At 40.0% G+C, this 23,939-nt stretch overlaps 1 protein-coding gene across 9 annotated transcripts in view; it reads left to right on the forward strand.

Moving 5' to 3' along the window:
- Window positions 1-23,624, forward strand: part of Fz2 (frizzled 2) — a 102,133-nt gene extending 78,509 nt beyond the window's left edge. For 4 of the 9 annotated variants that reach the window (XM_070304811.1, XM_070304812.1, XM_070304813.1 and 1 more), the window contains exons 2-3: window positions 7,510-7,570; window positions 17,826-23,624. In XM_070304811.1, the coding sequence (XP_070160912.1) occupies window positions 17,852-20,188 (2,337 nt within the window). In that variant the 5' untranslated portion in view covers window positions 7,510-7,570; window positions 17,826-17,851 and the 3' untranslated portion in view covers window positions 20,189-23,624. The remainder of the gene's footprint in view (window positions 1-7,509; window positions 7,571-17,825) is intronic. The other 5 variants (XM_070304806.1, XM_070304814.1, XM_070304815.1 and 2 more) reach the window with 2 other exon arrangements.
- The last annotated feature ends 315 nt before the right edge of the window (window positions 23,625-23,939 follow it).

Below are 23,939 nucleotides of genomic sequence, written 5' to 3' on the forward strand. Positions count from 1 at the left end.
AGAAATAAAATTTATAAAAAGAATAACCGTACACACATATGAATGTACGTGTGTGTAATTTAAAGAATATGCCTAATTGTTTTTAAATTTTGTGCGCATGTATGGTATATAATAATTGGAACAGGGAAAAGATTACGGATCAGTTTGTTCGCGTGCCGCGAAATCATAATTTATCATTTCGCGGCACGCGAGACGCATAATTTAGGGGCGGACGCAATCCTGTCGCGCGAGATTTTGTTCACCGTTTTATCATCAACCTATACTTTAAGACGCATAATATATCGTAATGAAGTGTTGGTGCAATCGCTGCGAGCTAATTTACGAGATTGTAGCTTTGAGAAACGCTTTAGTGAAAATTAAAAAAGATCTTTCTTTAAAATGTTTCAGCGAAAAAATTCCTCTCGTGATATTATAATGCGCGTTACAAATATAAAACTTACAAGTTGAATGATGAATGAAATTTATCATCAATTCAATTTATATTGTTGCAAGTAAGATTTATGGATAATTTTCTTATAGCATATTTAGAACGAAATTATTATATTCTATTGTATCCTGTCTATGTAAATCGTATTGAAGAGAATGCTAATTGCATATCTTCTTCGTAATAATCATTTACGAAAAAATCGGAAAGCTTTCGAGTAACGTATTCTCTGTCGTTTTAGCATAGAGTACACATACATATATATATATATATATATATATATATATATATATATATTGGGTGATTGCATAAGTTCGTGCCCGATTTAAATATAAACTTCAATAGATTATATTTTAGAGATAACACTTTTATTAATCAATTATATAGTCTCCTTTCTTTTCTACAATGGTTTTCCAACGATCTATAAGCTTGTCGATTCCATTTTTGAAGAAAGAACTTGGTTTTTCTTGAAAAAAGTTTCTAAGGTGGTTTTCGACAGCTTCCTCGGAATTGAGATTCTTGCCATTTAAACTATTCTGCAAAGACCGAAACAGATAAAAATCTGAAGGCCCAATATCTGGAGAATATGGCGGGTGCTGCAGAATTTCCCATTGCAACTCCTGTAGTTTTCCTGCAGCTTATTCCTTTCAGTCAGGAGACGTGGCACCCACGTATCAAGCTTGGAAATGTATCCAAGCTTTTTTAAATGACGAAAAGCGGTTGAATTATCGATATTCAGTCTCTCAGCAATATCCTCAGTTGTAATCCTTGGGTTTCTTTCCACTAAGGCATGCACAATGTCATCATCGATGCCAGAAGGCCGTCCAGAGCGGGATTGATGAAAAAGCTTGGAAATGTATCCAAGCTTTTTTAAATGACGAAAAGCGGTTGAATTATCGATATTCAGTCTCTCAGCAATATCCTCAGTTGTAATCCTTGGGTTTCTTTCCACTAAGGCATGCACAATGTCATCATCGATGCCAGAAGGCCGTCCAGAGCGGGATTGATCCTCCATGTTGAAATCACCATTTCGAAATCTGCCAAACTACTTTTTGACTGTTCGGAGAGCAGCAGCGCGGTCCAAATAAACGCTTTGAATATTTTTTTGTGCAATTCCAACACTCACGCCTTTCCGAAATTCATATAGCATTACATGCCGCAAATGCACCTTTCGTTCTCCATTTTTAATGATTTCTCTTATGCACAAATGGACTTGTCTGAACAATGTCTGACGCTAAATTGACATAAGACAACGTCATCTATTCGGTGTAAGCAACAATTAACACACGAAAACAATAGAACTCCGCCATGCAGTAACTTAATGCAAATGAAAATCGAGCACGAATTTATGCAATCATCCAATATATATATATATATATATATATATATATATATATTTTTTTTTTTTTTTCAATAACTATAGTTTACGTTACTCCCGTGTCCGAAGTGCGCTGGCTGCGTTGATTCTGAAATTTTAGCATACAACTCTCGCGGGAGGCAAGGTTGGGTCGATAGCAACACCACCCTTGGAAAGCTCTTTCAAGGGTGAACCCTACGGTAGAGGGTGGGTGGCTCGTCGGTGGTGGTAATGCCGGTGATGGAGGTGGTGGTTACGCTACGCTGATGGTGGTGTGACTATCGACCGAGTGCCGACGACGTGGAACATCGTCGTGGTTGCGCCATAAGATTTCTTGTCGTCTGGAGTGTCCTTTTTTTTTTTTAATCACGCGTGCGTTCTCCTGGTATACCTCTTTATAAATAACATTTTTTCCGCCGGAAAAAAAGATGGATAGGTTTGATAGGGATGAATGAAATGTTCATTTTCTCGATCAAATTTGAAATATATCTTCTACAAATCAATTATTTTCTATTCTATGGTTAATATTAATTGCCTCTATTTTGATTTATTATTATAATATCTTTAATAATATATTAATTTATATAAATATTTATAAATATTTATAATTATATATATATATATATATATTAATTTATATATTTAATAATATTATTAAATATATTTTGAAATACAAGAAGAAAATATTGTATCCCTGAGACAAAATTCGCTATTTTAAAATCAAAATCAATTTGTAGCAATACATTTGCGATGCGATTTATGTAGACAAAATATAATAGATAAACATTTATTTTACGTTCTAGACGCGCTATAAAAAAAGTATCCATAAATCACGCTATAAATTTATTAGAGTCGATTACTTCTCTCGTTAAGAAAAGATACATTGGTGAAAGATCTCGGCTTTTTCTTCGAATTTCAAATTCGTTTCACAATCAGATGATTTGAACCATATTTCTCATGCAACAAAACTAATGATCCACGCTCTGCGTGAAAGCGCGCAACGTAGCTGAGTCTTGATTAGTTTCCTTGCGGAAGCTGCGGGGAACACCAAGAAGCGGCAGAGAAAGCTAACTTCGCCGTGTCCCATGTTGGTTGAACGCACGCGTTTGATCGCGGCGGGTCTGGTTTTATCTGCGATCGATTAATTCTCGGTGGCGAGAGTCCGCGATTACGACCGAAATAAGATTTCTACGCGGTAGAAATAATTCCGGCCGCGTTTACAACCATGCGTATATATTTTTTTCATATCATATATATATATATATAACAATAAATCGTAAATAAAATAGCCTCTTAATCCTATTTCTGCAATTGAATCTTTTTGAAGGATTTTTCCACAGCGGTTTCAATCGAGCTTTCGATCAAAATAATATCCGAATGAAGAACATTCGAAAATACAATATTATCGTTCGACGTCGTGTTATGCGCTTTTATCTCATCGCTCCGCAGATAATCCGTGTAAACGTGTTGGATTCGTTTTACGTTGGGCACGTTAAGTAGGGACGACGTACAGGCGTTTGCGTATCGGTCGTGCCCGGCCTTGTTTCTCCCCGGGTCCGTTGAAGCGGACGACGAGCGGGAAACTTTATCGCGAACACAACGAACGGTTGACAGCTACGTGATGCATCGGTAGCGATTTGCATTGGCGTCGACCGTGCGGGAGCCAGCTGCGATCCCTCTCCGTAACGTCGACGATGAAATTCTTACCGTACTTTGGCCGGCATTCCGCTCGCACACTTATCGCCAAACACGCCTGTTAGATTCCCATCTCACGTTCGCGTCGTATACGAGCTTCGTTATTAAGTAAATTAACTTCGAAGCGAGATGATATCACGTTTGACGCTAAATATGCGATAAAGACAGGAGAAAATAAATATTTCTGACACTAATACTTGATTTAATATTAATATACTTATATTAATATTGACTTGCGGTATTTTCAATTTGAAATTTAGACTCGCGAAAAAAAAAGATTTAAAGTTTCGCTTATATAAACAGTTTAGAAATTTCTAAATCATTTAATTATCGACGTTGATTCGCTTTGATTTCCTGATTATTTTACATTAATGCATAATTGAAAGAAAATATCTTTAACGTGAAACTTTAACATTTTTTTTTATTCGAATGTTTGTAGATGCGTATAAATAATAATCAAAAGTCATTGGGAAATTGATTTTTTAAGATTCAAAGGGAAATATTGCAAGCGCTGTGGAACGAGCAAACCGATAACTTTGTTGACCTTCCTATATATTCTCCGCAATATTGACGCATAGTCAAGATAGACATGACAGTTTAATTTAATTATAGAATTTGATGATTGCAAGGAAATCGTAATATTCGCAACAACTTACTCTCGATATTAAACTCGATATTTTGCTATCGTATCGTTATCTACGTAATTGTTTTCATTATTATTATTATTATCACATAAATTAATAAATCTTATCGTTCGACTATCTTCGCTTGGTATTATATAATTACTTTGATAATTATCGTTATTTCTTATTAGAATTTAATTTTTATATATTATATGAATTATCAATTTAATTGCGATAGTATATATATATATATATTTTTTTTTATGCTGAAACTATGTTTTTGTACTTATAAAGGTAACATATATGTGTAGTAAAAATATTTATATCTTTCTGTCGTTTTTAGAATTTAACGGATGTGACATGATTCTACGCAAGCAGCGTTGACAATGTTTTCTGCGAAAATTACTTCGGGTCTCGTATATTAGCCAATTCCGGTACGCAAATTAGCGCGAAAATCATCTTTCATCGAGCTTGTAAAATTGCCGCAATTGCGTCCGATTATCATGGCGACGCGCGCAAATTCCGCAGAGATAGCCGATGCGATAATGTCGTTAATTTGTCTCGTGGAAAGCGCTTCCCACGCGCTTGCACTGACATTCACTCTCGCGACGATGCCGTGGGTTTCTAAGGCGCGGAAAATAATCAGCACGGCAAAACGAGGTGACATCGATTAAAACCGGTACACATACCGCGTATACAACGCACGCCCCAACGTAATCAGGCTGATGTAAAATATCGGTAAGAAAAGATCATTAGTGAGGCGATATGAAAAAATTAAAATGTAAATTAGATTGGAAATTTTTATTATTATAATATACAAAGAGGCAAAGGATTAAATTTAATAGCGACAATAATATAAGCCTACATATTTTTGAGACATTAAATTATCGTAGATGGTAGATGAAAAGTGATGATAATGAAATCAAAGTCCGAAGATATGTCTTTCTTCTTTATAATTTATAAAATAAAGACGAAGTGCGCATATAATGCAACATTTGCGAAAAAAACTAATTACAAGAAATTTATCGTCCCTTCTCTTAGTCCTTGATAAAATTAAATGCGTTCTTTACATCAGATAACTCAAAGATGAATAGCAACATTTAATTCTGAAAATGCAGATACAAGCTTGAATCTCCGATCGAGATTACATTTTCCTTGGAGGATAATACGGCTACGCTGCAGTTTTTCCTCTTTTGTATTTCCTTCGGATTTTCTTAAATCAACACGGAGACTTATATAACACGCTGCTTAATTCTTACAAATAATAAAACGGCGCGAGATTACTTGCAAGACGCTCGTAAACGGTCGGCCCAAGCCGTTCGCTTATCGCGCTTGTTGCGTTAAAAATGCCGATAAAGGACCACTGCTATGAATCGGGCATACCCTTCGTTGCGATTTTAATTAAGGATCGACTTTACGGAGTTTATCTTTCGCCAAGCGCGTTGCCGAATACATCCTACGCATTCTTGGCATCCTGAAAAATTTCTTACTCTGGAAAAGAGTCTCGTTATGTCAAGACGTAGTTACAAAGATACCGTATTCATCGCTTCAATATGAGATAAATTTCTATAACATTTGAAATATTAAAGATCTACAATTATAGGAAAATTACATAGAGAAAAAAAACGATAAATATATTGGATGATTGCATAAGTTCGTGCCCGATTTAAATATAAACTTCAATAGATTATATTTTAGAGATAACACTTTTATTAATCAATTATATAGTCTCCATTCTTTTCTACAATGGTTTTCCAACGATCTATAAGCTTGTCGATTCCATTTTTGAAGAAAGAACTTGGTTTTTCTTGAAAAAAGTTTCTAAGGTGGTTTTCGACAGCTTCCTCGGAATCGAGATTCTTGCCATTTAAACTATTCTGCAAAGACCGGAACAGATAAAAATCTGAAGGCGGAATATCTGGACAATATAGCGGGTGCTGCAGAATTTACCATTGCAACTCCTGCAGTTTTCCTGCAGCTTATTCTTTTCAGTCAGGAGATGCGGCACCCACGTATCAAGCTTGGAAATGTATCCAAGCTTTTTTAAATGACGAAAAGCGGTTGAATTATCGATGTTCAGCCTCTCAGCAATATCCTCAGTTGTAATCCTTGGGTTTCTTTCCACTAAGGCATGCACAATGTCATCATCGATGCCAGAAGGTCGTCCAGAGCGGGGTTGATCCTCCATGTTGAAATCACCATTTCGAAATCTGCCAAACCACTTTTTGACTGTTCGGAGAGCAGGAGCGCGGTCCAAATAAACGCTTTGAATATTGTTTTATGCAATCCCAACACTCACGTCTTTCCGAAATTCATATAGCATTACATGCCGCAAATGCACCTTTTCGTTCTCCATTTTTAATGATTTCTCTTATGAACAAATGGACTTATCTGAACAATGTCTGACGCTAAATTGACAAGACAACGTCATCTATTCGGTGTAAGCAACAATTACCACACGAAAACAATAGAACTCCGCCATGCAGTAACTTAATGCCATCTATGAAAATCGGGCACGAACTTATGCAATCATCCAATATTATATATCTAGAATTGAAAAGATTTAATAGTGTAAATTAAAATTTCACATAGAAACACATCAAAGTGTTACTGAAATAAAAAAAATAAAAATCTCACGGCTGTCGGGCGATAAATATCGTCGTGGAATCATCGTGCTATCTCATGCATATAATCGAAGGTCGAAATGCAAGTTAACCTCGTATTCGTCGAACAGTTTGCATAATCATCCGATAGATTCGGTGGGACACTTCGATCGGGGTCGAAATGTCAGATAAACGACACATCATCCCGGATACGAGTTTTAGAAACCGAGAGCAGCCGCATAACGAGCATCTCTCTCTCTCTCTCTCTCTCTCTCTCTCTCTCTCTCTCTCTCTCTCTCTCTCTCTCTCTAAATCCCCTCCACATCTCGACGCATCTCCAGCCTACCCGTTTGCTCATTTATCTCTCTGCCGATCTCTCTTCCTTTTTTCTCCGAGCATCTCTTTACTTTTTCGCTTCCCCGCACGCACCGTGTCATCCGCGCGGCGTGTAAGGACGATGATTTACGGTTTTAAAGTCCCGTCTCGCTCGCGCTCATCATCGGCGAGAGAGCGAGAATCTCTCTCTCTCTCTCTTTCTTCGGGAAAAACTACTCGCGGCCGGTTCCAGTTGGCTTCTTCGTAGCGTCGAGACGCGCCTGGATGGTCGCTGCTAATGCTGCCCGTCGCATGTGAAAAGTAAATAGCGAACGTGGCAACGACTCGTTCATCTTCACGGTTTGCCCTCCTTCTCCTTTTGCGGGTTGGCACTGCCTTCTGCCATCTCCTCCCTGTTAGCCGCGAGCGAGCTTTTCTATCATCGTCAGAAACACGACGAAGCGAGTATATAATACCTTATCAATGTTTCAGGAACGTACGAGCGTGAGACGCGACTAACTTTTTTTTCGCATCGTTGCCGTTTTAACGAAAGGTGAGATATATATATATATATATATATATATATATATATTCGAACTCGCGGTGACCGACTTCCATCTTCGTGTCCGGTATTCTTAGAACTGATCAAACGATCGTGTAGGCCGTTCAAAGAATCTGGATCGCTTCGCTTGACTGACTTTACTGCTCGCGATTTTCGCTTTGACAAAATTAATTTTCATCGGGGCAATGACCGCATTCCGCAATCAGCGTTTAAAAAAAAAAGAATATATATATAGATATACAGGGTGTCCCATTTTAATCTCCTCAGGCAAATGTCTCAAGAACCAAGCCCGGAAGAGAAAAATGTTTCAGACAAAAGTCGTTTGGTTTCGAGGGGGCCATAAGATGGTACCATTGGTTTGACCTTGGAAAATCATTTGAAGGTCATGTGAAAATGGGACACCCTGTATTATATCTCATCAATAATCTTTTTAAAACGAAATTTTTCTCTTCTCATCCTTCATCCGCGAAATAAACAAAACGCTCCAATGATCGCGGCGATAACTCGCTAACAACGGACTCATTATAGGGCGGATGCTACTCTCGCAATCAGTGCAAAGTTTCCGACAACACGCGATACATCGATAAACTCATCTCGATGGCAGAGATATGTCGATAGCAACACGCGATGCAGTCAGAAGTACCTACCGCGAGAGTATGCTCTCTCCCCCTCTCTCTCTCTCTCTCTCTCTCTCTCTCTCTCTCTCTTTTTCTTTCTCCGAAGCGCGAACCAAGGCGAATCGCGAGAGCTCTTTCTGAGACCGAGCGCTTCGCGCCTCCATGGGACGACGGATCCAATTAGGCGAGCCCATGAATCCATAATTCATTCCCTGATTAATTAGCGCGCGTATACATATGGGAAGAAGGTGCGAAGGGCGACGGGGTGGTGAGGAGGGATGGAAGAGAGGGGCGTGACGAGATCCGGTGATCCTTCTCGCTCGCAGTTTACTCGCGACTAGTAAGGTGTGAGAGCAGCCTTGTATAAGCGTGACAGGAACAAAAGGTATCGCGCTTACCGTCTCGCTTCTCCGGCCGCACAATCTCGCGTTAATAGCACCTACACACGCTTTATGTATTCGCGACTGCGAGGTGTGCGCGGACGCGCGCGCGTCTTTACATCGTTTTATAGGGAGATAAAAGCGACATGACAATCTCGCTTACCAGACCCCGCAGGAGATTATTATGAGGCCTGTGTATATGAAATTGGGAATTCTCCACGTAGGACGTTGTAATATTATTATGGGACGCTTCGTAGACTTTACATAAATATGGCGATAACGCTCGCTTAAAGATATGATGATTATAATTTTCACTTGTAAATTATTTGATACATATATAATTTAATTTCTCTCCCATGTTTATCGAAAATTTTAATTTCGAGAAGTCTCAAATAGAAAAAAAAAAACTTTTTTTTTTTTATATATGAAACGTGGAATTTTTTCTTTTTTAGAAAAACAAAATATCAGGCGCTTGTGATATATATATATATTTTAATCAAAATTTTAGCAATTTAAAAAAAAAATTATATTAATAATGTAAAGCAATCGCGCGAACAAAAATGCCCCGACTTTCGAGTCCATTGACTTCCGGTCGACTCGCGCATCACAATATAGAACAGGATACGACAATGTTGTTCGCGCGAAAGAAGCACATTTTCGCATTACCTGTCTACTGCTCGCTGTATTAAACGCGATGATTGCTGAGAACGCGATGAGTACGGAGCGCGTGCTCGCTCGCGAGAAAAAGATCGCTACACCTCCGGTTTCACATCGAATAGACGGTACGGAAAGGAAACTCGAGAGGGGAAATAATAGTTATATCAAGATCCGCCCCGACAAGCATTAGTGTCGACGATTACACGCGGATAGAACTTGGTTGGACAAATGATATTCGCGCGTCGTGTGTATCTCGGTATCATCGTATAGGGCGATGGCAAAACTCGATGGTGCGATTATCGAGCTTTCGTATCCTGATTGAACGAGCGATGTATCATCCGCCTGTTACGATTCCTTTATCGCGCACGGTGCTGAGGTGAGAATAGAGGAAATGAAAGGTGATGATGGATCGCGAACGCGGATTGCAGTTTGCTATGTCGCGTCGGCGCGATTATGAAATATTGGGTGATTGCATAAGTTCGTGCCCGATTTGAATATAAACTTCAATAGATTATATTTTAGAGATAACACTTTTATTAATCAATTATATAGTCTCCATTCTTTTCTACAATGATTTTCCAACGATCTATAAGCTTGTCGATTCCATTTTTGAAGAAAGAACTTGGTTTTTCTTGAAAAAAGTTTCCAAGGTGGTTTTCGACAGCTTCCTCGGAATTGAGATTCTTGCCATTTAAACTATTCTGCAAAGACCGGAACAGATAAAAATCTGAAGGCGCAATATCTGGAGAATATGGCGGGTGCTGCAGAATTTCCCATTGCAACTCCTGCAGTTTTCCTGCAGCTTATTCCTTTCAGTCAGGAGATGCGGCACCCACGTATCAAGCTTGGAAATGTATCCAAGCTTCTTTAAATGACGAAAAGCGGTTGAATTATCGATGTTCAGCCTCTCAGCAATATCCTCAGTTGTAATCCTTGGGTTTCTTTCCACTAAGGCATGCACAATGTCATCATCAATGCCAGAAGGCCGTCCAGAGCGGGGTTGATCCTCCATGTTGAAATCACCATTTCGAAATCTGCCAAACCACTTTTTGACTGTTCGGAGAGCAGGAGCGCGGTCCAAATAAACGCTTTGAATATTTTTTTGTGCAATCCCAACATTCACGCCTTTCCGAAATTCATATAGCATTACATGCCGCAAATGCACCTTTCGTTCTCCATTTTTAATGATTTCTCTTATGCACAAATGGACTTGTCTGAACAATGTCTGACGCTAAATTGACATAAGACAACGTCATCTATTCGGTGTAAGCAACAATTACCACACGAAAACAATAGAACTCCGCCATGCAGTAACTTAATGCCATCTATGAAAATCGGGCACGAACTTATGCAATCATCCAATACAAATAGCTAGTCGCGAGCACAATACGAACGAAATAACATTTTTATCTCAACAGTATTTTTATTGTGTACATTTCTATGTATATTCTAGGGTTGCACGAGATATTAATACTAGTCTTGATATTGTCTTATCTTCTCTCGAAATTCGAGACAAGTTCAAGATAATATTTTTAATTAATTATTAAGACAATACCAAGACTAAAATTGTCAAGATTATTAGTCTTGTCAAGATTATTGATTTAAAAGAAGCTAAAATATATATATATATATATATATATATTTGTGTGTGTGTGTGTGTATGTCTGCATTTGATGAGAAAAAAATCACTATATTATACAAACTTCAAAAATGTTATTTAATAAATAGAAACATTTAATATATTAACAAATTTAGAGATAATTAATACAATAAAGAAAATATAAAATATTCCACGATTATTTAACTATATATTATATAAGTATTATAAAGTTTATATTAAATATTATTTTAAACAATTATTCAGTATTGGATAAAAATTGTTAAAATTGAGACAAGACAATACAAGACGAAATATATTTGCTACCAAGATTCACTCAAGGCCAATACAAGATTTAAATTTCCGAGAATATTAAATACCAATACAATATTTTCACAAATATTGTCTCGTCTTAACTTTTGTGCAAATCTAATATAATCGATAAATTCCATAGTAAAATTCTATTGAAGTGAAGCCCGTTCGAAATTGATTCAAGAAAACGGCACTTCACTCTTTATTAGCGGCCTCCGACGGAATTCTTTAATTTTCAAAATTGATCAAGTCAAATAACTAGATTTCTGTTTGAACTGTCGGGAGGGAAAAGCCGCTGCCAAATTGAGATCAACGAATGCTCCCGCGGTTTGACGAAAATTTAATCGGAACGCCATGTATACCGTTGCAAGCGTGCCCGCGCTTTCACGCAGGCTTTGGTAAATCCGATCTTACGTGCGTGTATTCTGGGAATCGCGCGATTCGACTAACAGCACGCGGCTCTCGCATAACTGCGGCGGATATGCGAAAGAAGGAAACGAGAAAAAAAAGATCATATTTTCAGTCGCAGAGGCTCGTGATATTGGAAATATTCTCCTTTTTATCGGCGTAGTTGAGTATTCCCGTAATCGCAACGCGTGAAAAAGTTCTACCTCTTGTGTCGAATCGAAGGATGGATATCGTGTATCACGGTTTCTCTCGTAGCCACACGTTCTTTTAAGGAAATTTACACTCGTAAAGTTTGAATTTTTAATATTAAATGCTGTAGACAATTTCTAATTTGATTATTCTAATAGAATTTTAATTATTTCAGATTAAAATTTTAAAAGTTTGTATATATATATATATATATATATATATATTATCTCTATAATAACTCCTCAAGAGCTTTGTCAAACTCCCCTGTAATGTCCCTCCGTTCATTCAAGAATTATAATATATTATATATTATATAAATTATATATTAAGTCGGTTTTCCTAATTTTTGGCGTGCGATATCTGTCACAAAAAAAGAGAGGCGACGAAATATCAAAGTATTCTGTACATTATGACTCGCAAATGGAACGTGACGTCTGATAGCGTTCTGTATATATTCGCATAAAGGCCGGGGGCTCTAACAAATAGTTCCGGTTATCGGTGCTTTCGCGCGACTTAGGCCCTCCCTTTCTGCCTTTCGCACGCTCCGTACCGTTGCACCGTTAATAAACTCGCTCGGAAGGAGAGTACGTGCGAAGGCCAAGTTTAGATGTCCAGATTCATCGGGGAAGATAGATACCAGAAGGAGCTTGCTGCGCGCGTAAACTATGCCAAGTTAACTTCCTCAGATATACTATACATATATATATGTATACAGGATGGTCCTCGTAACGGTCGCCACGATTTTTAAGGCACTTACAATAATCTGACATAAAAAAGTTTCAAACAAAAGTTGTGTGGCTTCAAGGGGGCCATAGGATGGTGACAATGATTTGACCTTGGAAAATCATTTGAAGGTCATGCGAAGTTCAACTTTAAAATCTTAAATAGAAATCCCCATTTTTTATTTAGTATTCTTGTAGCTGACATCGAGAGCTTTCCAAAACACTATAACAAAGTATTTTTTTATTAAGTACCTTTTGAGTTATTTTATATTTTAATCTGACATATTTTGATATAAAAAAATAAAATATTTCGTAAAATATTCAGTTTTCGATCATTTTACCGTAATACTTTTATGTACAGATTATTGTAAGTGCCTTAAAAATCGTGGCGACCGTTACGAGGACCACCCTGTATATTGTATACATCGAACTCTCTATTCACACTGGAATTGTGCCATTTCGTACGTCGAATGAAAATTGTTTTTGTGACGTAATAGCCGACGAGTGTGCATCCCCCCTGTATGTATAAATTATTATTAAAGTACATTCTTTCGTAAGAAGATCATGCGCACATTAAGATAAACTTGAGCGCATTTTTTTTTTGGACATATTTTTTTTTTAATATTTATTTTTGTAAGATAAATATGAAAAAAAACTATATATCTTTCGCTTCAGTTGGAGAACAGAATGTTAAAAATTAAATTAATTGATAAATAAAAATTAATTAATTATACGCCAATATTTATTGGGGATTTAACGTGTAGCTGAATCTTCCACGGATCGTTTCTACGAACGACGATGAAGAAGTCTTTCGGTCGATGATGCAAAATCATCGAGAGACAGCGGGCGCGGGCGTTCCGTTTCTTGTTTTTCTTTGCGCGGTGAATTCATGATTAATGCTCGTGACGCGGGATTTGATATAAAACCCGACACCAGTTCGGACCGCCGTCAGTTTTACCAACTAACGAGGGAGCGTAACGCATACCTTATCCATACCTCGTCATAAATCTCGCCGCGCGTTTTGATTTAGGAGCAACGACGTTCGCAAAGAATCTCGCGCGATATTTCGCCCAACTGGCTTACTCGCTCTTCTTACACCGCTCGTTGCCTATCTTCTCTTTTACGAGCGAATACAATTCCGATCGTCTCCCAGCGAAAATTGAAAATCTCTCGAAGAAGAGATAGACGGACAGCTGACAAATCTCTACAAACGCGTTGCATTTTACATGACACGATCGACCTAGCGCTGATATATCATCGATCAAGCATATCCGAAAATAAATATTACGTATATTTAAAAGGATTTATAGTAAGATATTAATATGTATGAAGTTTTAATTAGCTATTGCGTCGCGCATGTTATTCGTAGAATAACTAGTTATGAGGATAGATGCGGGAGAGGAAAAAGAGCGCGAAATTTCCATAAAAGAGGAGTGTATCGTAACCCGAACGCAACATCGGCCAACAGCCCGCATATTCCAGACAGCAGGGGCTACATTTTATAAGTGATTCATGGCCGAGTCCCTCTTTCTTGCCTCTTCCCTCATATTACCTTTGCTCGATGCAATACATTAATGGATATTCGTTTCGTCAAATAAGTTTTATGTACAATAGTTCCACGAATCGCTTGCTGATCGAATCAAGTTCGATATATCATATTAAGCACGATCCTTGTAGTAAAAAATCCTCTAAAAAAAGACAACGTATAAAATATGGGCGATGCGAGAGGCGAAATTTTCCTATGTATTCGCCAATCTAATGAAATAATTATTATTAAAACTAGATATACGAGATTTGCAAAAGCGGAAATATTCGCTGACAATTATATGACAGATGCGCGGATTTATCATCGGTGCGATCGTTGCGATACGGTTTATAGATAGTAACGCATTCTCTCTACAACATTATTGAATGCGTACGAGCATGGAATATCCAGGGTTGGGAAGTAACCGCGTTACTTGTAACGCCGTTACCGTTACAGTTACTTTTTTTCGATAACTGTAACGGTAATGGCGTTACAAATTTTATTTGTAACGGAAAAAGTAAGTTCGTTACATTTTTCGGTAACGAGTAACGAATTTAACAGTTACTTTTATCGTTACTTTTTTCAAATTTTTTGATTTATTTAAGATATTATTCTTGCTATTGTGCGTGATAAAATTTTTATCTTAACCGTAAAGCCGTAAGCAAATCGACCAATTAGCATTCTTATTATGTTGTAATCTCATTTACTACCAGTTCTAAGTACCTTGCGACGAAAATTAGAAAATCTCAATAAATCTGACCTTATAGATTGCCATTCATTAGTTGAAGCTATTCAGCAAGGTTTAAATAAAAGGTAACTTATTAATTTGATTAATACATATGTTATTTAATTTTAAATAAGGATTTAATTGAAAAATATTATTTTATTTTAAACTATTGATTCAAAAGTATTAATTTCAATAAAACAAACAATGTCGCTTAATTTACTATATTTGATTTTAGATTTCTTACGATATTTGAAACAAAAGAATTAATAATAGCAGCATGTTTACATCCAAAATTTAAGTTAAACTGGTTAACCGGAGAAAAAAGAAAACGTGCTGAAAATTACTTGGAGGATTTATTGGGAATCCGATCGACTGAAAATTCTTCAAAAGCTGGAAAATCTGACGATCACGATGATTTTTTCATTTTTGAGCAAAAAACGGTGCAAAATGAATCTGAACAAGAAGAATTGCAACGGTTTTTAAAATCAAATAATTGTAATATAGAAATGTTAAACGACTATCCAAAATTTAAAAAACTTTTTATTAAATATAATACAGCTCTACCAAGCAGTGCATCTGTAGAAAGAATGTTTAGCATCGGTGGCTCTGTATTAACACGACAAAGAGGGCATTTAAATGATGATACTATGGAGCAAGAAATTTTATTAAAAATTAATAAAGAATTTCGATAAAATTTAATCATTTATTTTGTAATAAACCTTGAATGAAATCTTGCTTACAATTTTTTAAAAGTTTTTCTTATGCAAAATAATTTATTAGTTTGTATTGTAAAAAAGTAACGGAAATTGTAACGACTCGTTACTTTTTAGTAACTGTAACGGTAACGAGTTACTTTTTAAAATTGGTAACGAGTAACGGTAACGAGTTACTTTTTAGAAAAAATAACGGTAACGGTAACGAGTTACTTTTATAAAGTAACTTTTCCAACCCTGGGAATATCGAAGGTATAACACGTACGTATCTCATCGACGGATTAACGATACTTTGAAGGGAACTCGGCTGTAACGAGGCGAAAATCGAAAGCGCATACATCTCTATCGAGGAGCATCATCGGGAGAGCCTCGCGTTGCAGCTGCAGCGGATGCATCTCGTACGCGCGCGGTTCGGCCAATCGGGCCGTATCGGGGATATACGGAGCCACACACGTAGCGGTTTCTCCTTCCTTTATTTCGACGGTTAAATGAACGCCGCGCGCCCGCGACGGCGTCTTATAAATAGCGACGCCCGCGCCGAGTCTCTAGTACAGTTAACAAACGGTAAAACTAACACCGCCGCCTCCTACAATAACATTTCGCTCCGGTCACGTGTTTTCCGCGGGTCGACTATTATAAGATCCATGACTGCTTCGATTCCCTCTCTCTCTCTCTCTCTCTCTCTCTCGTCTTCGTCTTCGTCTTCTTCTTCCCGTCGTTTCTCGCTCTCTGCCCTTTAACCTTTGCGTTCCCTCCGTACCCTTTTCTCCGATCTCCCCGAGTCACCGTTTCGACGGAGTTGTATTTTTCGAATGACTTTGTACTTAACTCATTATAGTTGCGCGAATAAAATGATAGCCAAAAGATAATAACATTTATTGGTATCGTCATCTTTATCTGAAGAGCGTAAAAAAAAGCGTCTTATCTTTTTAATTAAAATGTTTGATGAATTTTTTTTATTTTATTACGAACGATAATTCAGTTACTATACCATTTATCACAATTTGAAAGATCTTTTTTTATTCTCCGATCAATATTAGAATTATATGAATGTATTATTAATAAAACTTTATTCGAATACGATATTTATCGATCGTGCAAATTTTTATTCGAATAGAGTTATCTCTTATTCGCTGATCGAACTTTTATTTCTCTCTCTCTCTCTCTCTCTTTTATTTATTATTACATTCGTTATTGGTGAATTTATTCGGGTCCTCGAGTCCCGGTACCCCACGATTCCGCGTACCGGTTTCGGGTCCGGGTATCTAGCCGACGATCGAAGAACCGGACGTTGATTTATGTACGAGACATCCGAAACGCTACGCCCTTGCTCGTTAAGGTCGAGCGAGCTGCCAGACGCATCCCGCGCCGGCCGGCTCTATTTAGGCATCGATCGTCGGCTCGGAAATTTTACGAAACAGCGCGGATACACGCGGCACGGACTCGCTGCAGAGTTACCCGACCGGGTGTTACCGAAACGTCCGCGTTGTGCTTTGATAGTCCGAATTGCAAACGAAGCGGCGGCGAACGGGGTGGGTTCGACCGACCGGCCGGCTGTTCTCGCCCGCCTTCTTCTCTCCTCTCTCTCTCTCTCTCTCTCTCTCTCTCTCTCTCTCTCTCTCTCTCTCTTGCTCGAGATTAAATTCGAGTCTATTCGGTATTCCCAGTTCCTCTGTGAAACGCGATGAATACTCTATCTTCAGTAAATATTCTCTCATTCTACGAATGGATCACATGCCATTTGGAGAAACGAGTTATTAGAATTTACTCTCTTGATCCTGGGAAAAAGTTATTGAAACGATTTAGATTATGAAATACGTATTGTATGTAAGAGAGATTATAAATTATTGATAAGATTTTAGGTATCAGACTCTTTACAAATTTATTTATTTATGTATATTAAAATAAAAAAAAAATATATATATATATATACTTTTTTTTATTTATTTAGTAATTTATATATTTTATTTATTACATAATTAATTAATTTATTATATGTCTCAATCCAAATACATAAAGTAAAATGTTTTACTTTTATAATCTTCGATCTTTATTGATCTGTAATTATAATTATCAATTAATGTATATAAAAACTGAAATAAAGAAACAATAATTAAATATGTCGCGTCACGATTATAAATTATTGATAAGATTTTAGGTATCAGACTCTTTACAAATTTATTTATTTATGTATATTAAAATAAAAAAAAATATATATATATATATACTTTTTTTTATTTATTTATTTTATTAATTATCAATTAATGTATATGAAAACTGAAATAAAGAAACAATAAATTAATATGTCGCACCACGTCTGTATACTTCTAACAATAGAAGTAATTTCATTGTGGAAATATCAGTGAGTGTAAAAGAGTATTATTTGTTTACTGTTGCAGGCGGCAGTTATGCGAACTATGCAGCCATGAATCAAATATCCTTGAACACGAGACCCGCGCGACGGACGAAGCTGTTTCCTGCACGAACGATGACGCTCCTCTTGACCTTGCTTCTACTCGCGACAACGTTGTCGAATGTACAATCGGAATCGGCGATGAGTCCGATGGGTAGCATGATCGGATCTGGATCAGCAATCTCGTCGTCATCGTCCTCGTCTTCGTCCAGCGGTTCGTCGTCCTCATCATCGTCGGTGAACGGCGTGGTGTCCGATGGCTCCGGTTCCGGTGGTAGCGGGGTAAGCGGAAGCAGCGGTAACGCCGTAATTGGTAGCGTGAATGGGGGTGGTATAAATAGCGGCGGCGGCGGTGGGCACTCCAGCATAGGGGGTGGCGGTAACAACGGGAATGGTAGATGCGAGGAGATCACGATCCCCATGTGTCGCGGTATCGGTTACAATCACACCGCTATGCCCAATGAACTGAATCACGATACGCAAGAGGAGGCCGGCCTGGAAGTTCACCAGTTTTGGCCGCTCGTGGAGATCAAGTGTTCACCGGATCTCAAGTTCTTCCTGTGCTCCATGTATACACCGATCTGCCTGCCGGAGTATACGAAGCCGCTGCCAGCTTGTCGTAGCGTCTGCGAGCGAGCTCGCGCGGGTTGCGCGCCTCTTATGCAGCAATACGGCTTCTCGTGGCCGGAACGGATGGCATGCGAGCGTCTGCCGAATCACGGCGAGGATCCGGAGAATCTGTGCATGGAGCAGGACAATCGCACTAGCAGCAGTACTGGCCCCGGTGGTGGTAACGGGGGTACGGTGAGCGGCGGTGCCCCGGCACCGCCGGGCCCGCCGGCTCGACCTACGCGACCCAACAAGACCACGCAACCGGCTCGCTGCAAGCCGGGGAAGAATCAAAAAAACTGCCAACATCCCCCAGGGGAGAGGACGAGGGATTGCGCGTGCAGATGCAGGGCGCCCCTCGTGCCTCTGGGGGCGGGTGGCGCGGTGATACCGGGACCGATAAGCGCCGTCAGCGGCACCGTCATCGGGAGCACCGGGGTCAACGCGGCGGGAGCTGGTCTGGCCGGCATGGCCGTAAGTGGAATAATTCCGGCACCGGCGCCGCCGTCGATGGGGGGCATCGGTCGAAGCATCATCCAGGAGATCGCGGGGGTGCCGGATTGTGCCCTGCCGTGCCGCGGCGCGTTTCTCACCAACGAGGAGCGCGAGTTCGCGGCAATATGGCTGGCGTTGTGGAGCGGCCTGTGCGCCGCCAGCACTCTCGTGACCGTCACCACGTTTCTGATCGACACCCAGCGCTTCAAATATCCTGAGCGGCCGATCGTCTTCTTGTCGGCCTGCTACTTCGTCGTGTCCGTGGGTTATCTGTCGCGCAGCATTTTCGGCCACGAAGAAATCGCCTGCGACGGTCCGGCGCTGAAATCGGGTGCCCAGGGTCCGGGCGCGTGCGTCACCGTTTTCCTCATGATCTACTTCTTCGGCATGGCTTCCTCCGTGTGGTGGGTAATCTTGGCGTTTACGTGGTTCCTCGCCGCCGGCTTGAAATGGGGCAACGAGGCCATAGCTTCGTACTCGCAGTACTTTCATCTGGTGGCATGGCTGGCGCCGACGGTACAAACAGTCTGGGCGTATGTAGCGGGTGGCGTCGCCGGTGACCCGGTGGCCGGGGTCTGCACAGTCGCCCCCGAAGGAGTGCGCAACTTTATCCTAGCGCCTCTGTTCGTCTATCTTCTGCTGGGCACGAGCTTCCTACTGGCTGGTTTTGTGAGTCTCTTTCGAATTCGATCGGTGATAAAGCGCCAGCCTGGCGCCAAGGCGGACAAACTTGAGAAACTGATGATACGAATCGGCGTGTTCAGCGTTCTTTACACGCTGCCAGCCGGCGCAGTGTTAGCCTGTCACATCTACGAATCATCTCTACGGGACGAGTGGCTCAGTTCGTTGGCGTGTCCCTGTCGACCGCGAGCGAGACCGCTGTATTCCATCCTGATGCTGAAGTATTTCATGGCTCTCGCGGTCGGTAGCACCTCGGGCGTCTGGATCTGGAGCGGCAAGACGGTCGATTCTTGGAAGCGACTATGGAGGCGTTTGTTCGGCGGAAATCATGGTCCGGGCGGTCATATGGGCGCGGGCGGTGGTATGGTGGCTGGCGTGACCGGTATGAGCAGTGGAATCGGCAGTGTCGGCATCAAGGGCGTCATGGGCCGCGGCATCGCGGTGCCGTATCAAACGGCGCCTGGTCCGGGCAGCGCTCTCTTACCACCGGGAAGCGTCGCCAGTGCGTCTCAGCATCATCTACACCATCATGTACTCAAGCAACCGCCGCTCTCACACGTATGACGTCACCAGTCGGCGGGGGGCGATATGAACACCGCTGGATGCGAGCAGCAGTCGCAGCAACAGGAGAGGCCTTCCGCCCTCAGCAACTACGGGCCCATCTAGCCCTTCGCCTCGGCCTCGCGAAGACACAACGCGACGCCGCACACAGCGCCGCATACGGCGCCGCACACGCCCCATTCGGCGGCGACCATCTACTCCAGGAGGTCACTCGCGTCCGCGACGGGGCCGCTGACGCCGGCGCACGGCATCGCGCCCTCCTATACGCAGGCCACCGAGGTGTGAAGGAAGGAACACGTGTGGAGGCGCACGTGGAGCTTTGAACGACGAGCGGCCGCGGTGCTTCTCGATTACCGATATACGTATTTAGCCTGTACATGTCTTCTTCTCCCGCGGGAATCTCGAGGAATCCTTTCTTCAGCTCGGACCATCGACGATCTCTTCAGTGTCTTCGTCTTATTGATCGATACGAGGAAATTATATCTTGCGAATAATTTGCGAAAGAATGAATTTTGGTGAGTGATCGGTCAGACAATGCGACATGTCTCTCTTTTTTTTTTTTATATCATTGAAAGAAAGGATCGCTCGAGTGCCGCGGTATAGTGAGATTGTGATTTAGAAGAAAAACTTAGTGACACGCGTGCGCACGATAGCAATGAACGTGGTATCGATAGATTGATCTGTCTTTATATCCGTATCTCTATCTATCTATCTCTCTTTAATCTTTCTTACATCTTCTTCTCGTAAAAGCGGTGCTCGTAAAGCCCGCTAATGTGTCCGTCTAACGTGTATCTCGTCTCGTCTATTTATCTAATCTAGCCATAAAAAGCCATGTCGGAAATGTACACATACGGATGCGACGCGAAAAGCGGCAACCTGCTTTCTCCTCTCCCGTTCCTGAAAGGGAGAAAAATGCTATATCTTCGATGTCCGGGCTTTTTTTCATACCAATTCTTCGTCACTCCTCGCCATCGAAAGGAGTCGCGAAACTCTGAAAGTATCTTCGGTGAAAGCATGTTGCCGTCGTTCGCGGTAAACGCGCGATGATGGGCAAAAGCGAGTGTACAGGACAGACGTTAGAGTAAGTGGGATGGACTACTGTAAATATTGTTCTTAGGTGTTAATTGATGCTGTAAATAAAACGATCGCCAGATACGTTGTAGGGTGTTGACGCGAGGACGATCGTGCTCCTGGCAAGCGTTACACGTTGTATCCTTCCACAAGCCCTTATCAGCCAAAAGTTGTCGCACTCGATATAAAGTCTGCTAATTGAGAGATGCTTCGTGCCAGTTGTCAAGCCAAACTGGAATCCGCCGCTTTTGCCAACTTTTCTCGAGACAGATAATATTCAATCTTTCTCTCTCTCTCTCTCTCTCTCTCCTTAATGCTTAAAAGAACTTACTTTTAATCAGAAATATTTCCTTGTTTTAATTTAGAGTTCATTAATCGCCAGGTTCTTCTAATTTAAGATCGAACTGTTAAAAAACTGATAAATCATTAATCTAACTTTGTTGAATAAAGCTTGAGGAAGGTTGATAAAATTTGGCATAAATGTTATTTTGTTGAGAACTTTTATTCAATAAGTATGTAACTATATTATCAAATTATATATATAAAGTTATATATATATATATATATATATATTTTTTTTTTTAGTTTATGATAAAAATAATTTAATTTCAGTTTGCATAACACGATTCGAATTAATCGATATTTTTAAGATCTGCTTCCGCAATAATAGACCGATCAAGCGTCATTATGCCACGAGGGGACGATCGTCATGAAAACTAGGTCCACAGTACGCATTCACAAAATGTGTAATACATATATAAGTATACATACCATATATAGGTTTGCTTCGCGAAGATCATACAATATAATTTAACACATCGATGTATTAGCTCGAACTTTTTTCTACCGTAAAGTAAGAACGTGTCGCGTTCTCCTACACCAAGTTATGATCTTCATAGAAAATCGATGATATATAACGGAGAGAAAAGGAGAGGCGGGATGTTTTTTTTTTTTTATTCTTATTACACTTTGTGCGGTGATCGGCTTCTTTACGTACGTGCCGCGAAGGGTGAACGATATGCGAAATAAAGAGAGCTTGCCTAATAGCTTGCCTTACGGCGGGCGCGAAGGAGCGCGAGAGGATATCCACATGCACCCCCGAACGTAGTAGGTAGAAAAAAATTATGCACCCGCGCGTATGACATTCTCATGTAAATCTCGACGATCTAGAAGTAGCCCCCAAGCGTGAGATTACGCGCGAGATATAACGGAAGTAACAGCTCTTAAATACATACTATACATGTGACGGCGTCTTGTCACTAACAATATCGTAATTCCAGAATTTTTTCTAGTATCGGAAATTGTAAAGAGAAAATTTAAATCAGGGATATTAATATATATATATATATATATATATATATATATATATATATATATGTATATGGCATCTCGTAATAGAACTACAATCGGATATATCGGAAGTAAATTATACGACAATATTTGAAGGAGAATTTTAGATAATAATATATTTATCGTACTTTAGGTTTTTCATATTCCACTAAAATATTATAATATGTAATAATGCAAAGTTTAATTGTTCTTGATTAAAGATGAGAACAGAGATGTGGCATGACAATTTTAAATCACTGCCCACTGTATTTCTTTACGGGATGTTGGGAGTGCACAAAAGTGGAAGGACTGAAAAACGAAAACTGCCTCATCCAACTTAAATACGTTAACCGTCGTATCTTTGACGGGAATCTCTGCCAAAACGGAACATACACGCGTAATAGTAATGTTATAGAGTAGCGGGAGTAAAGACGTCTTATAATTAGTATTCACATATCACGCCAATACATAACCGATAGGGGAGAGGAAAGGGGGAATAGTTGACATTGCTCGACGAAAGTGGGAGAGAAGAAAGAAAGGAAAGTGCCAGAACGCGAGTCTTGAATGGAAAAATACATATTGGGAAAGTAGCGGTTTCTCTCCCGCGGATATTTGAGAGATCTTCGAACGGATCTATCGAAAAGTGATGTTAGAGAGATCAATATGAGAGAAGGAGTCTTTATAAGTATTTGTAAGCTACTTTTTGTCACACTAATTGTCAATAAAAAAAGAGAATACTGTGTGTATCACGAGTGTGTGTTTCGAGAACACGTGTTCTCATCGAGAAACGTAAAATCGTCGTTCCGCAACATCGGAGCCTCTCTCTCTGTTGCCTCCCTTCTTTAGTTTTCATCCGTGCGTTTCTCCTCGTTCAAGCATTTTTACGTTCTGACTTGCTGCGCGACGAGTTTCACACGTGGCCGCCATCGGTCGCTTTGTACAATTTTTACGTTGCCATAGTAATCCGTAGATGTAAAAAAAAATCGACCGCCGTCTCTCGGTAGGTTGCAAAAAAATATAAAGATAATATATATATATATATATATGGTATATATATATATATATGTGTGTATATATACATATATGCACACACGTCCGCGTGTATATACATACGCGTATATTGAAAATGTATACGATTTTTAATACATTTTATTATTATTTAATTTCCTTGCGTCTCAGTTGTGCTCTCCAACTTCCTCTCGCCAACGACGGTTTCCCCCTTCCCCATTCTAGTGTCGTTTTTCTTACTCCAGTTTTCCTCGCCCCTTGGCACGATGTTGGAGGGCGTGGCGTATCGCGACATTGACGCTCTGCATCTCACGGATAAAAACAGATCTGCCTTTCTCATTGCTGC

The sequence above is a fragment of the Polyergus mexicanus genome, unplaced genomic scaffold (assembly GCF_030449975.1).
Source record: "Polyergus mexicanus isolate NDT 795.1 unplaced genomic scaffold, iyPolMexi1.0 SCAF_12, whole genome shotgun sequence".
Classification (NCBI taxonomy): Eukaryota; Metazoa; Arthropoda; class Insecta; order Hymenoptera; family Formicidae; genus Polyergus; species Polyergus mexicanus.